The 15,353-nt window shown below is 42.5% G+C and overlaps 1 protein-coding gene across 3 annotated transcripts in view; it reads right to left on the bottom strand.

Annotated features, from left to right (window-relative positions):
- The window catches only part of FSTL5 (follistatin like 5), an 816,421-nt gene that overhangs the window by 153,028 nt on the left and 648,040 nt on the right, over positions 1–15,353 (bottom strand). For all 3 annotated transcript variants that reach the window (XM_075612304.1, XM_075612322.1, XM_075612313.1), the window contains one exon: positions 2,635–2,769. In XM_075612304.1, the coding sequence (XP_075468419.1) occupies positions 2,635–2,769 (135 nt within the window). The remainder of the gene's footprint in view (positions 1–2,634; positions 2,770–15,353) is intronic.

Here is a 15,353-nt window from a genome sequence, read left to right as displayed (position 1 = left end):
CCCCCAGACACCTGTGGGAACAACCCGGGGACCACCACCAGCCTGTGGTATTAATCCTGTGTATAAAAAATAATAATTATGGTTTTATGTGGGGGCACAGGGGGTGGGTGGGTTGTGTATTGGTGTTTATTACATATTGTAATGGTTATTGGTGGCCTAGTAGGTGGGTAGTAGGGATGTTATATGTATTTTTGTTTATTGTGGGTAGCGGGGGTGGGTGAAGGGAGTAGTAGCCCCAAGGATGGGTGTTTAGGCCTACCAGGTGGGTACTGGGAGGGGTTAACCCTTTCATTACCTTAGCGGTATTAACCGCTAAAGTACTAAAGGGGTTAAGTCCACCCACAACCCCTCCCCCTGCAAGGCCTAAACACACACCAAGGGTCAAATACCACCTTCACCCAACCCCGCTACCCACAAAAGCATGGCACTGGTGGTTAACCCCTTCATTGCCTTAGCGGTTAGCCACTAAGTTAATGAAGTTGCCTGTAAATGCATTTTTCATGCATCTGAGTCATGCCGGGGGTCTCTGGTGCTGGTATTAATGGATATCGGCTCCGGAAACCTCTGGCATCGATGTGATGCAGGAAAAATGCATTTTTTTTCTCTAAGTGCCGCCTCGCCTCTTATCGGCCGCTTCTCACCACCTTCTTCAAAACATTTCCTGGCGAGGCGATTTGGAGAGGAATTCTCAATTCTAGAGCGACGATCAGCCTCGATAAGTTTGAGTTTTAAAAAGTGCCAAAAAGTGGCTTATCGCTGCGCGTTTGGCGAATTATTTTTTTGGCAAAAAAAATTGCAGATAAGCTCTCTTATTGCCGGCTTATCGGAGCTTACTGAATAGCTGTAGGCTTTTTTTGGCAATAAAGTGGCGATACATGGCTTATCGCTGCTTACTGCACGAGGCCAAGAGTCATTAATGGACTTCTGAGGATCTACCCCATAATATTTTATTTTTCTCTATAACACCGACAGTGTATACAGAGATGAATATAGAGATGAACATAGATTTTTGCAGACAAGGATTCACTGCCCTGTTGAGTTTACAATCTAACGTTGGTGCCTGAGGCACTTGGAGATAAGGTGACTTGCCCAAGCTAACAAGAAGCTGACACTGAATTTCAAACTCCTTCTTCAAGGTCAGTGTTATTGTTTTCAGAGCCAGAGTCTTTACTCCCTGAGCCACGCCTTGAATCCAAATACATATAAATAGTGCCTAGAGTATTTGAAAAAATATAATAGATTCTAAATCAAATTATCCCATCTATTGCAAAAGGTTTTCCTAAACTACTTTATGCATTGACCACTATGGAAAACCCAAATATTGCATATCTGATTCTTGTGTCCTTATACAGTAACTACTGTATGTAAGTAGCCAAAAATATGATAACTAATACCACAGATTAATTGATAAACTACAAAATGCATTTTATCCCTTGATAAGTGATAGTAAATAGGGTGTTATGCAGAACAGCCATGGTTAAAAAAAAGACTATTTTATCTTTGTAATTTAAAGTTCACACTTTTGCAATTATGTACTTAGTTTCACAAAACCCGTGTTAAAATAAGGCTAATTTAACAAACTGTGTTGCTTGTACCTTCAATATCTGATAGATTGTAAAAGAAAAAAAAAACAAAGCAAACTAATTTAACAAGCTCATTAACTTTCGCTGTGTTTTACTACCTTATTTGCTGTATACACATATTAATTTTAATTACAGTGCTGGTGGAGGATTTGAATAAACCACTTCTATTTTTATAGACATTGAATATACAATAAAAAAATTCCCAAGCAGCTTGTCACACAGCGCGTGTAACTGTGTGTGAACGTATGTGTGTATGATTAATACTGTAAATAGATATTGATCAATTCAGGATACAGTACGTGTTTACTTATGATTGTATAAACATCAAGTATCACTCACGCTAAAAACATCTGAGGCTGAGAACCCGCTGCGAACGTCCGCGCACCACCAGCCCCTTACCTCCTGCCTGTCTGACCTCGCTGCCATCTTCCGATGAGGTTCACTACGCACTGTGACGCGTCAGCCGGCAGGGGATGCAAGAGGATTGCGATCCCGAGCGGTGACGCGTCACGTGGTGCGCTGGTGAGCCTATCAGCGCCGAGCTTCCCCCACTCCCAAAAGGTAGGGCGGGAAGTGTGTGTGTGTGTATTGTGTGTAGGGGGGGTCCAGGGGGCGGACGAACTGACCCTCCGCTCAAACCACGCCCCCCCCGCTCCAGCTCCTGCTCCCTACAGACCGCAGGTAGCGGTCAATTGCCTCTCAGCGCGCCGCCTGCATGCAGTGCGGGCGCGCTGACTGAAGCGCAGCGGGGCCTTGGCCTGAGTCTTTTAGACCAAAATAAAGTTGTTATTGGATATTTTCAACTTCAAATATAAAATGGTCATTGAAGTGTAAAAAAGGATTGATGCTAGGGATAAGTAGCATATCTTATGATGACCAACCTGATAATGTCATAAACTAAGATTGCTGTTAAAAAGGAAACAATTCTATCTGACTAATGTGTTTTCTTAACCCAGTTTGTCTTATATCTTGAAATGCCCAACCTCTATGGGTGCAGTAAGTATCCAAATGTATAAACACATTAACATTATTTTAAGTGCAATATACATACGTGTCTTTCGAGCAGAGTCCTCCACAAACAGAGAAGAGATGTCTTCATCCACTCCGACTTCATTTCTTGCAATGCACGTATATGCTCCAGTATCTTCATAGCGCACATTGCTAATGTGAACTTCACTGCCATTTGCTGAAAGGGAAGAATAGAACCTTGGAACTGATCTTTATCTCTGTACATGCTTTTCTTTATCTTTATCCTTATCTAAACAGTGTACATTAAAAACAATGATTGAAGGGCCTGTTCAATATGCTACAAAGCAGCAACTTCTGCTTCAATCAAATTTATTGAAATGCTTTCCACAATTTTATTTTTCCACTAACATAATATAAAACCTTTTGGATTTCTTTAAAGTGAAGAGGTGCCTAAGAAAAAAATCTGAGAAAAGAAATCTAGAAGAGCTTGTATTTTTTACTCATCGTTGCTACTGTCTCTATTCCGTATTCAGTACTGGAGATTATACAGTATTGATATTTACTAGGGGTGTACCAAGTACCCGGAATTACCCGGTACCTGGTGTTACCCGGAACATTTCCCGGACCCAGCAACTGAGACGTGGACCCGCCGCTGGGTAATGTCAGAGTAGCTGAAAATCTTATTACTTACCTTTCAGCAGGCGTGGGACAGCAGGATTCTATAGCACCGCAGGAGCAGAGTTGGGGTGGGCGGGAGCAGAGGTGGAGCGGAGGTGGGGCAGGAGCTGAGGAGCGGCGGTGGGGCGGTAGTGGAGGTGGGGCGGGCAGGAGTGGAGGTGGGGCAGGCGGGAGCGGAGGTGGGGCGGGAGCAGAGGCTCACTGTTGGGGCGGGTGGCGGGCGGGAGCATAGACTCACTGTTGGGGCGGGCGGGAGCAGAGGCTCACTGTTGGGGCAGGCAGCAGTGTCGCCACCACCCTGCAGGTAAATGTCAAACCGGGTAACCAGATGGGTAGAACCATTGATTTTGGCCGGGTGCCCATTACCCGTTTTTTTTTTAATCGCTACCCAGTACAACTCCAATATGTACTGTAATGTATACTTGGCATAATTGATATTGAAAGAATTAAATTAACCAATAAGTAACTATAGCTATCATTGAGTAATACATCATGCATGCCTTTATGTCCACTATGCTACTTAGAGAGTTAATACTCCTGACTATATAATTAACCATTGCATGCCATGAAAGATAATGGCATACAATGAGTTTACCCCCACCTTCCTCCTAGGGACCTACCACCAACACAACTAACAACCACGTTTATTGCCCTATTAGAGCAAGCTTACGAAAAGGACGATTCGGCAATGGCCTAGTACCATGATGAAATGTAAAGAAACATCAAACGATTATGAATGTGTGTGTATATATATATATATATATATATATATATATATATATATATATATATATATATACACAGCTCAACCCCGTTATAGCGCGATCCACTTATAACGCGGTTTGAGCATGAACCCCGAATATTAAAAAACACACTCACAGCACACTGCACACACCACACACTGCACACACCACACACACACAACCCCCCGCTTACCCCCATAACCTTGGTGTTGGCTGCTGGCGGGGAATGGTGTGGGGATGGCGGGAGGATCGGAGTGGGGCTGGCATCTGAGCGGGGCTGGCGGTGCTGGCGGGGGGGATAAGAGCAGGGCTTCCAGGAGGGGTGGGGTCGGAGCGGGGCTGGAATCGGAGCGGGGCTGGCGGCGCTGGCGGGGGGGATCAGAGCAGGGCTTCCAGGAGGGGTGGGGTCGGAGCGGGGCTGAAATCGGAGCGGGGCTGGCGGGGGGGATCGGAGCTGGCATTGGAACGGGGCAGTGGGGGGGGTCAGAGCGGGGCTGGCATCAGAGCAGGGATTTTGGGTGGGGATCAGAGCGGGGCTGGCGGGGTGAAGAGCTGCTGGGGGAAGTGCGAGGGGTGTTATGGTGGCTGCTGTGGTGCATGTAGGGTTGCCTGCCGGTGCCTCACTCCACCTCTTCCACCTCTTCCACCTCTTCCTCCCGTTCGGGCACGCGGCAGCCTTTTTTTTTTTAAATTAGCGCGACCCCGGTTATAGTGCGGTCGGATCGGGTGGCCCCCGAGGACCGCGCTATAACGGGGTTGAGCTGTGTGTGTATATATATATATATATATATATATATATATATATATATATTACAACATACAGTATACTGTATATAAAGTGCTCCTTTACCTCTTGAGTGTGAGTGATACTGCCTACATGTTCTCAAAGAGAGCCTAGGTAGCCCCATTGGCAGAAAAGGGACTAATACTAGCATTAATAAAACACACTTCATCCATGAAAATATCCGTTCTGATCTTAGGATAGTCATTTAGCCTAGTAGCCCAAACATAAAAAAAAATCCCCACAATATAAACCACCAGTCTTAAATAAATCCATAAATTGGTACAAACCAAACTAGCCACAAAAAAAAAAGAAATAAAAAAATGATTATGTGGTTTAATGGCTATAATCAATTAAAAAAAAAATCAAATTAAAAAAAAATCAATGTCTTGATGGCCTAGATCCCCATCACCATCCTCCTTTTCCTTGAAGATAATTCATCTCAGGATACTTATTAAAAAAATAAAATCATCCTACTGTATTTACACCTTTGTTCTCATCTCTAGCCCCATCCACACGTTGCTCTCTCTGTTGATGATTTCCAAGTTATGACTTTGCGACCATGAGGTAAATTAAGCAATCCGATGGGTTGAGTTTAACACTTGGTTTAATCAAGCAATCTGATTAGTTATATTAATTAAGGAATCAGATTGTTTTATTTAAAAACCTGTTCAAATCAATTAATGCCACTGTCTGATTTACCTCTGATTACAACTACGAGTTATGTGAAGGTAAAAGGACCTATACAAGTATAGTATGGCGTGCTCACATCATTTTGTAGTCGGCGGAAGAGAAAGGACTGTTTGGATGAGGCTACAGATAAGAAGAAGAAAAAGAAAAGATTTGTATTTTTGAATAATATATCCAGAGTGGAGTCATCTTTTAACAATAGTTAGTACTAGTAGTAGTTAGTAGAGTAGTGAGTGTATCCATCAAGATTGAGAAGCAATCGTTAATCAAGGAGAATGATGACAGATTGTATGTAGTCCAATGGACCACAGACTATCTGTAAATAAGATTTTTGAGTTTTGGGAATTGTTTCATGGATTTTGGCAATCAGTCCCTTTAATAATTTGCTCCTTAATTGTGTGTTTTTAGAGGAGTAATGCCATTGCGTCAATGGATTTATTTTAACTACAGTATTTTTGTTGGGATTTTTGTATGACACGCCACTGGGCCACAGGATTATTCATGGGAAAATGTTAAATAATCATTGAGATATTCTTATTTTCTCTTCTACTTTGGGGCTCAAATCTGGGGGGAAAAATCCCACAAATTTTTAAGGATCCCTTTCGCTTTGATAAATTTGGTACAGGATTTTTGCACCAGTTTTCCAGCATTTATAAATGACCTCCTTTTATTTGCATGTCATGTTGGTATAGAGATTAGCAAAATGTTGTTGCGGAAATGCCATTGTTTTCAATGTGGTCCTGTTTCTTTATTAAATTAGATGGATTCATTTTGTCCCTATTTTTAAGCCTGGAGACTTCAATAAATAGATCTCATAGTCTCATATGTCTCATGGTAGATTGCAAACCTCATTTCATGTTGGCAATAAAGAAGCTAGAAAATGCTAAGGCTTGTTCTCATAATTTGAGAAGAGGAAGACATATGCTTAACATTTATATTTAGTTTTGTAAGCTATACTGAACACAACAAAATGAATTTTTTTTTACCATGTTTTGAGTATCATCAAACAACATTATTGCATTATTATATTTGTTAATTGATTGATCATTCCTAAAGTCTGGTGTGGATTCCATGAGGACAGGTTTTAAAGCCACTATTATAGAGCAATTTGTTATAATATCAATGTATGTTTGTGCACGTTTTTATTTATCTTATTACAAAATGAATGCGTATACAGATATATTAATGTGAGAAGGATGCAGCCGAGACAGAAATAAACTAGCTGCAATTAGTACAGTTTTCACAGTCTTGTAATTACCTGCCAATCAACATTAAGGTATCTGACATGTATAGAAAGACTCCTAAAGGTTAGCAGGTTGTGAAGGCTGGAAGATAAAGGCCTGCCCACTGAAGCATAACAGCATGAGACACTGTAAGTCACAGAAAGAACCAAAGCTCTAAATGGAAAAGTGTGACCTTTTGTTCTATAGTCTTTGACATATCCATTATTTGATACATAATATATGATTTTAGTTTGTAAATAATCCGTTTATAATAATTTTTCATTATATGTGTCATTAACTGGTGACTTACTCCTATACATTTAAATTTTAAAGACAACATTTGACCCACTTATAGATGCAACTGCTGGTTCTGAGCCAATGGTTGAGGAAAATCCCTGAGCATCTCGTAAACACTCCACTAGTCCACAGCAGCAGTAATGGACCATCGGATTAACACAGCAGGTGTCCCTCCATTTTAATGGGACTCGCACGGTGTGAATCCTACCTGGATTCACCTGTCTGTAGTACAGTATTTGCTGCTTGTTTTTTGAAGTAAAACATCTTTAGCGGCTTGAATGTAGTTGATTGCAGATGGAAGTCAGTGGTGACGGAAGTGACATCACTACTGGCAAAAGAGTCCATCAGTGTTGCCAGGTTCCACCAGGAGGAGCTGGGCAGACGATACACACACACACAACCTCCCCTCTCCCCGAGATCCGGGCGCACTGTCCCCGCAGCTCTGCCGTGGGGAGGGGGGCTGGTCCAGTAACAGGGAGGAAGGGGTTGAGCACGCCACATCCACCGCAACACCGCTTTCCCGCAGCACCGCCAGAGGGAGGGTGGGAAGAGCGCTGAGCGCGTCATTGCTCAGATGGAGGGAGGGGGGACAGTGCTGAGGGCACCATGTCCCCGTATATCGGAGGGAGGGGGGGAGAGTGCTGAGCGCTCCGTGTCCCCATAGCTCTGAGGGAGGGGGGGAAGAGCGCGGAGCTCTCCATGTCCCCATAGCTCTGAGAGCTTGAGGGGATGGGGGGGAGAGCGCTGAGTACGGTGTCCTCGGAAGGGGAAGTGAAGCACACACACTGACTGACGCACAGACACACCGAGACTGGCGTGCGCACACACACACACTGACTGATGCATGCACACACACTGACTGACGCATGCACACACACGCTGACTGACGCATGCACACACGCTGACTGACGCACACACACACACTGACTGGCGCTCGTGCACACACACACACACACACACTGACTGGCGCGCACGCACACACACACACACACTGACTGATGCGCGCACACACACCGACTGACGTGCGCATACACTTACTGACACACAGTGATGCGCACATACACACACGAGGAATTCACAGTTACTTTAAATATAGAAGTGCAAATAGAATGCGCTTTAGCTATGTCAAACTTCTTTGTGTTTTGGCACTGAAATTGTGTTTTGATTTTTAATTAAAAACATCACCATCACAAATACAATTTCTGTGACAAATCAGTGACAAAAGACAAAGAAGCTTCACTTAAAATGTGTGTGCTCAGCACACACACACATTTTTTTTTTTTTATTTGTAGCATGCCCATTGACTGCCATAGTGGCAAACCATGCTCATAGCTTACATATTGTAATATTTTGATATTTAGGTTGTACAGTATATGTTATACAACCTTAGTCTTGGAGGTGAAATCTGATTTTTTTTTCAGCCACAAATACTTACTGATAGAGTACCACACACACTGTCAGATCACCATGTATTGACTATTTTTTTTACAGATGTAGCCAACATTATTGGATCCATTTATCATGGCACTAAATCACAAGCTTTACTAATCAAATCAAACTATTTTGCAACTTGGGATTCCATTGTATTAAAATTACCAAGCGCAGTATAACTCATTAAAACATGCAGCAGCAATCCATTATCATGCATTAATAAGTGCAATAATGTTGGCTACATCTGTACATATAAGTGTGTGTGCGTTCCCGAGTCTGTGCGTGCCTATACAGATGTATAATGTGTATATATAAATATAAGTGGTTGATGTGTTGTGAATTATGCAGCCTTAACATTCTTCTATTCTTTTAAATCCATATTATTGAACATTTCAGCAACATTAAAAAAAGTCAAGTTTATTTTAAAATAAAACATGCAAATAGTGTGTAATATAGCTACTGTATTATATCAGTGCTAATATACAATAGAGACAAGAGATAAATAGAGAAAAGTCCCCCGTAAATGCCCTCTTATTACAATTTATTGGTATGCAAACGTTAAATAATACAAAAATACATTTAATGGAGGAGTGGAGATAGGAATGTACAGTAATTCAATATTAGAAACTTAAATTGCACATGATATCATACATTGTACTTTTAAACATGCTATTGTGTAAGCATGTACAGTATATAGAAAAACTCTAATTGTGAGTGTGTAGACAGGTTTTCAAACCCCAAGGGTACCAATTGGACCCTTGATTCTAACAAGAGTATATCTCACAAAAAGATACTATTTATATTTTGCATATAAACCACACACTATTGGAGTCATCTACTGCAGCACTTAATTCCCATCACACCTGCTGACAAAAAAAGTTGCGTTCTCACATACAGTATAGGGGCCATTAACAAAGCAGTGATAAGTGGTTTAATGCGCGATAAATGCTCTTATAGCGCAATTCTACCTGATTTGCTATTCAAAAAGCAGCTTTCAAAAAAGTCATCTGACAGGCCAAAAAAAGGCAAAAACACTTTTTTTGCCAGTATAGCTATTCACAAAGGAGTGATAAGTTTATCAGCCTATAAAATCTCTCAATATTTTAGCACCAGCTAAAGGCTGGTGCTAAAAAGATTGAGAGATGCATAAAAGCATGTTTTTTTCTGCACAGGATTGATACTGGAGGCTGGCGGGTGTCCTTGGGTCGTCCCCGCGGTGCCCGAGGGCCTCCGAGTGGTCCCCGTGGGTGTCCACTGGTCCCTGCTGGCCTGCGGTATCAATCCTGTGCGTTAAAAAAATGTTTTTATGTTTGTTGGGGTGGGGGTGGGGGAAGTGTGTTTGGAAGTACAGGGAGCTGGTGGGTAGTAGATATTGTAATGTTTATTGGGGGCAGAGGGGGTGAGTGAAGGGCCAAGAACCCCCTTCACACACCCTCTCTGCCCCCAATATTCCTGCTATTGTGCCTTAACCACTCCATTGCCTTAACGGCTAGCCGCAAAGGTAATGAAGCTGCTTTAATGTCAATTTTAATACAAGTGTATGGGAGCAGTGGGTCTTCTGACCTGAACCGCTTTAATTTCTGCCTCAGGGACCCCCTGCTTCCCGAGATACAGGCCCTGGTATGGGTATGGGGTGCCGGTATCGCCTCCATTTTTAAATCCTCCTCGTCATGTGACCGTGGGGTTTAAATACTGGAGGAGATACCGGCACCCTATACTGGGGCCTGTAACTCGGGAAGCTTTGGGTCCCCGAGGCTGGAATTAATGCGGTTCAGCTCAGGAGACCCCCTGCTCCTACACACTATTATCAAAATTAATAATTTTACTGCACGATGCCTGTAAGAGCCGTGCATGGAGACGCAACATCTTCATGCAGCTCTTCCAGGCTGCAATTGTTTCTATCAATTGCCGCTAGCTAGGATTTATATCGCGATAGCACTGATACAAAAAACGGTTTGGTGCATTTTTATATTGGCCTTCAAAAAAATGGTGTTCATTCTTAGTGAATATCATTTTTGCCCCCATGTTTTAGTGCGTGATAAATCAATGCAATGGGGCCTATGCACTAAGCAGCAATAAGCCACTTATCACCACCTTATCCCCCCCAAAAAAGCTTACAGCGATTCAGTAAGCCCCGATAAGTCGGCGATAAAAGACCTTTTCAAAAAAAAATTTGCAGAGAAAAAAAAAATCGCCAAACGCGTGGCAGTAAGCCACTTATCGCCAGCTTTTCAAACTCAAGCTATTCTGGTAGCACCGATTAGCTTATCGAGGTTAATCGCCACTCTAGAATAGAGATTTCCTCTCCAAATCGTCTCGCCAGGAAAAGTTGGCACGAAGGTGGCGAGAAGCTGTCAATAAGCCGCGAGAGGGGACATAGAAAAAATATATATTTTTCCTGCATCGGATTGATGCCGGGAGTCTCCGCAGCTGAAACCCATTAATGTCAGCACCGGAGACCCCCGGCATCAATCCAATGCAATAAAAATGCATTTACAGTCAACTTCATTACCTTAGCTACTAACCGCTAAGGCAATGAAGGGGTTAAGGAACAATAGCAGCTTTATTGGGGGCAGAGGGGGTGAAGGGAGAGTGAAGCAGGTACTTGGCCTTTCATTCACCCCCTCTGCCCCCAATAAACATTACAATATGTACTAACCATCAATACACAACCAACCCCCTGATCCTTCACATAAAACCAACATTTATTTTTTGATACACAGGATTTATACCAGAGGCCGACGGGGGTCCCCGGGTTGTCCCTGCGGGTGTCCGTGGGCCTCCAGGTGGTCCCTGCAGGTGTCTGGGGTCCTCAGGTGGTCCCCAGGGGTGTCTGGGGTTCCTCGGATGGTTTCCCGCTGGCCTGCAGTACCAATCCTTTATCAAAAAATAAAATTTGGCATACATTGCAATAAATACACGCCACCCCCCCTAACACATATAGAACAGTAATGGGCAAAATAACTATTATCCAGATATGGATAATAGCTAATCTGCACATTATTAAATCAAACATTATTCAGGCAGCAGAAATAAAATAAATACACCTTTCTACGTACCCCTGCCATTATGAAGGGCATCCACACCAGCATACTGCAGGGCCATGTCCTCTGATGCCAGCAATATTACATTCAAAAATACAATCTAATGACCCCTACCCCCTTAATCACCTTAGGCTGCAGTCCCACTAACTACTACAGCGCACGCCTCGGCGTGCGCTGTGCGATCAAGCTCTGCCCCCCCCAGTTCCTCCGGTCCCAGTTCCTACATTGTCACGCACCTTTCCCCAGCTGTGCGCGACAGTTTTTCAGACAAGCAGGGGAATTTGAGATTGGCATTTGCGATGGAGGCGTGGCTACACCCCCACCGGCGGTTTAGCCAATGAGGGCGAACCAGCCGCGGGACGTCATGGCCACGCCCCCCGAATCTACCTCCATGCCCCCTCCCGTCGCAAACGTTCTCTCTCCCCTCAGACCGCAGATCGCGGTGTAGCACTGTGCACACGCCGCCCCCCCGCCGGGCGTGCGTGCCACAGTGCTGACTGGGGACTCAGCTTAGAGGTTAATAACCTCTATAGTAATTTAGGGGTTAACCCACCCTCCCCGGTACCCACCCGGGAGGCCAAACCACCCACCCCGGACCCACTATACCCACCCTGTACCCATTGATTGGCATAGTGGTACATCATACCCATATAATATGAGCAGGATAAGCCACTATAGCAGTCAATGGTCACCCTAATAAAAATACATGTAGTCCCAAAATACACAATAATGAAACATACACAAGGAACTAAACACCACAATTCAATAAATAAAAGCACTAGCACATCAATTCAAACAAGGAGACAACAAAATAATTAATTGAAAACGCTAATCAATCGAAAAAATACATAAAATTACAAACTACATCTCAATCTTGTTAAAGAGCAATGCGCTACACCGCACATCTGCTTATAATGCGGCCTGAGCGTGGCTCCTGATTTAGAACATCTCCTAACTTTCTTAATTCCCTCAGCACCACCATGCCACTCCCGCAGCTGGTGACGCGACCCAGCTCCTCTGACACCAGTTTACCTAAAACATGTGACTGACCTGGAAGCGGCGCAGCGCAAATGACGCCAGCTGTGGTTGCCTTTTTTTTTTTTTAAATATCTATTCTATCCAAGGCTTTATTGCTAATGGACTAAACACACACACACACACACACACACACACACACACACACACACACACACACACACACACACACACACACACACACACACACACACACACACACAGCTGACAGAGAATATCATGCTTTTGAATTTCTTAAGTTGCAGTAATATGAATTGTAATTGTTACCTATGGTAATTGCAGATATGGACTTTCTGCTCAAGTAAAAAAATATACAGTAACATTTTCTAAATGGCCACTGTAATTATACTTTACTCAAAGGCAGAACAAGGAAAATACTTAATTATTTCTAGTTTGACATAATGATGATTTAGAAGAACACTACAAAATGAAGAATATGCTTTATTATGTGAGTAAATTGTAGTTTTCGGATTTCTATTTAACAAAGTGCACACGTTCTCTATTATGTTATTCACATAATTAAAATGTTCATTTAAAAATCAATTTTTTTCTGCACTCCAAAAATGGTAAGAACTAGCATTTTCTTAAAATATGTAAATATATATATTATGCATTTCTATTTACATTACAGTATTACCTTCACCCCAACCAACACCAAACAACTCCCTATCTATGAAAATGGCTTACACCCCTTCTAAAGACCACACACACACACACACACACACACACACACACACACACACACACACACACACACACACACACACACACACACACACACACACACACACACACACTCTTACTTTAAGGGAGCTTGCTCTCATGCAGATTTTCCTCTTGGAAGCTCTGTAGAAGCAGAGAGAGGAGAGAGATGCAGCTGCAGACACCGGATAAGTCCTGCGTGGGGATGCCACTGTGCCGCCAGGTCTGGGACAGTTGGGAGAGTTATCCCAGCTCTCCCCCTCCGGTGAACACGGAACCCCTGATCGCTGCCATTTTTTTGGCAATCCCCATTATTACGCAGTCGCATTATGTGGACCCCAAGCACCGCGTTATAATGGGGTTAGCTGTATTTAATCCAAACAATCAAGAGAAATAGAAAAAATACACTCAATAGAAACCAAACATTTTGCAAAAAATGCGTTGGCTATCACTGTATTTATCTGTACCCTAAACGGGCACAGATTAATACATTAGCAGACAATGAGCAATGGCAAACATTGAAAGAAAAAAATACAATAAAAAAACCTGGAAAAAAAATAACATACATTCAATATTTTACTTACCTTTAGAACCGTTGGCTATCCGAATCCAGGGGTATCAGGAAGCTCTCGTAACATGACATCAAAGTCAATCCAACGCCACCCACCTTGAAGATCCGGAACAGGTAACAAAATTCCTCTTTCTTTTATCATCTATCACCTTCTTCTTTATTCATCTGTCATTTTATCTTTTTTTTCAGGAATCTTCTTTCTTCATCTGTTAATCAACAAAACCCCATGGTATATCCACAACACGATGTTGTCACGTCGGCTTCTTGAGATAAAATGAGGCGTCAAGGCCTTAAATATGGCCTGTGATGTCACATTTTTAGGTCAGATGGTACAGCTCCAATCTGATTGGACGCTGTATCATGTGCCTGCCTCTTTTTTGTTTTTGGCGAAGGATATGAAGTCATCTCCAAGGGCGGTACGTCACATCCTTCAAACCACATTACCATATCACATGGTATTAGAGCCAATGCGATTGTCTTCAATCCCATTGGTTGCTGTACCATGTGATAGGTTACATTAGTTCAAACGGATGTGACGTCACATCCTTTTGAACTAACAAATCAATGCGGTTCTGCTGTGGATACCCCCTGCTACAAAACACTAGTAATAAAATGTAAAAAAAAAATTGGGTTAGATTTGCGCAGCGAAAAGCCTTTCTCTCTGCAGCAGAAAGAATTCGCCGGTGAGCCCTTTTCAGAGCGGCGATCTTCATGTTGCTGGTTTCTCACCATTTTTGCAAATGTTGCTATAACTGTAATAGGGTCTTTCTGCATACCGTGATAGCAACGCTGTCAAAAATGGCAATTAAAAAAACTCTGACTTTTTTTTTTCAATCGGCGCTTAGTGCATAGGCCTCAAAGTCGGGTGCTAATGCACTAATTTTATCACTGCTTGTGTATAGGTCCCATAGACAGTTTGCTGGTGCAAAGTGTTCATAAGTGACACTAAAAGGGGACTGATGTAACTTGCCTAATTCTCGTGATGGTAGCGATCAAAATAACCTTTAGTGTATAGTCCTGTATTATTTCTCAAGGGTGTAGCTGAAAGGCACCTCTTTCATCTGTGTGGGATACAAGCAAAGCTTCTATCCCCATGCCTAGCCAACATGTTTTTCACACAGATTCTGCTGCTTCCATGACAACTTACATCAGTCCCCAACTTGTTTAGATGTGTGTGATGGTAATTAAAGCTGCAGTTCAGTCTTTTTTTTTTTTAATTTATTTTTTAACTTCAATAGTTTCATGTGGGCAATCTCTAATTACCTAAAGAACTGCATAGCTGCCGGTCAATTCGTTCTCCATCTATTGATCGGCAAAGTTTGGCGACATCTTTAAATATGGGGAATGTAAATCGTTGCTATAGAAACAAGCATGCTTGTTAAAATAGAATACAAGAAAATTGGTCTTTTAAAGTTGTTTTTTTTTAAAACAGAAAATGCTAAAAGTATTTTTTCTTACTACAGAACTGATTTATTAAAAAAAACACACATGCAGGATATTGCCTGAACTGCAGCTTTAAGTGTTATAATAGATGTCTCCAATAATATGTGGTTTATCTGCAAAATGTGACATTATCTTTTTGTGCGATTTACTCCTGTTATAATCA

The sequence above is a fragment of the Ascaphus truei genome, chromosome 1 (genome assembly GCF_040206685.1).
Source record: "Ascaphus truei isolate aAscTru1 chromosome 1, aAscTru1.hap1, whole genome shotgun sequence".
Lineage (NCBI taxonomy): Eukaryota > Metazoa > Chordata > Amphibia > Anura > Ascaphidae > Ascaphus > Ascaphus truei.
The sequence above is the reverse complement of the archived record's forward strand: the minus strand, read 5'-3'. Positions and strand labels throughout refer to the sequence as shown.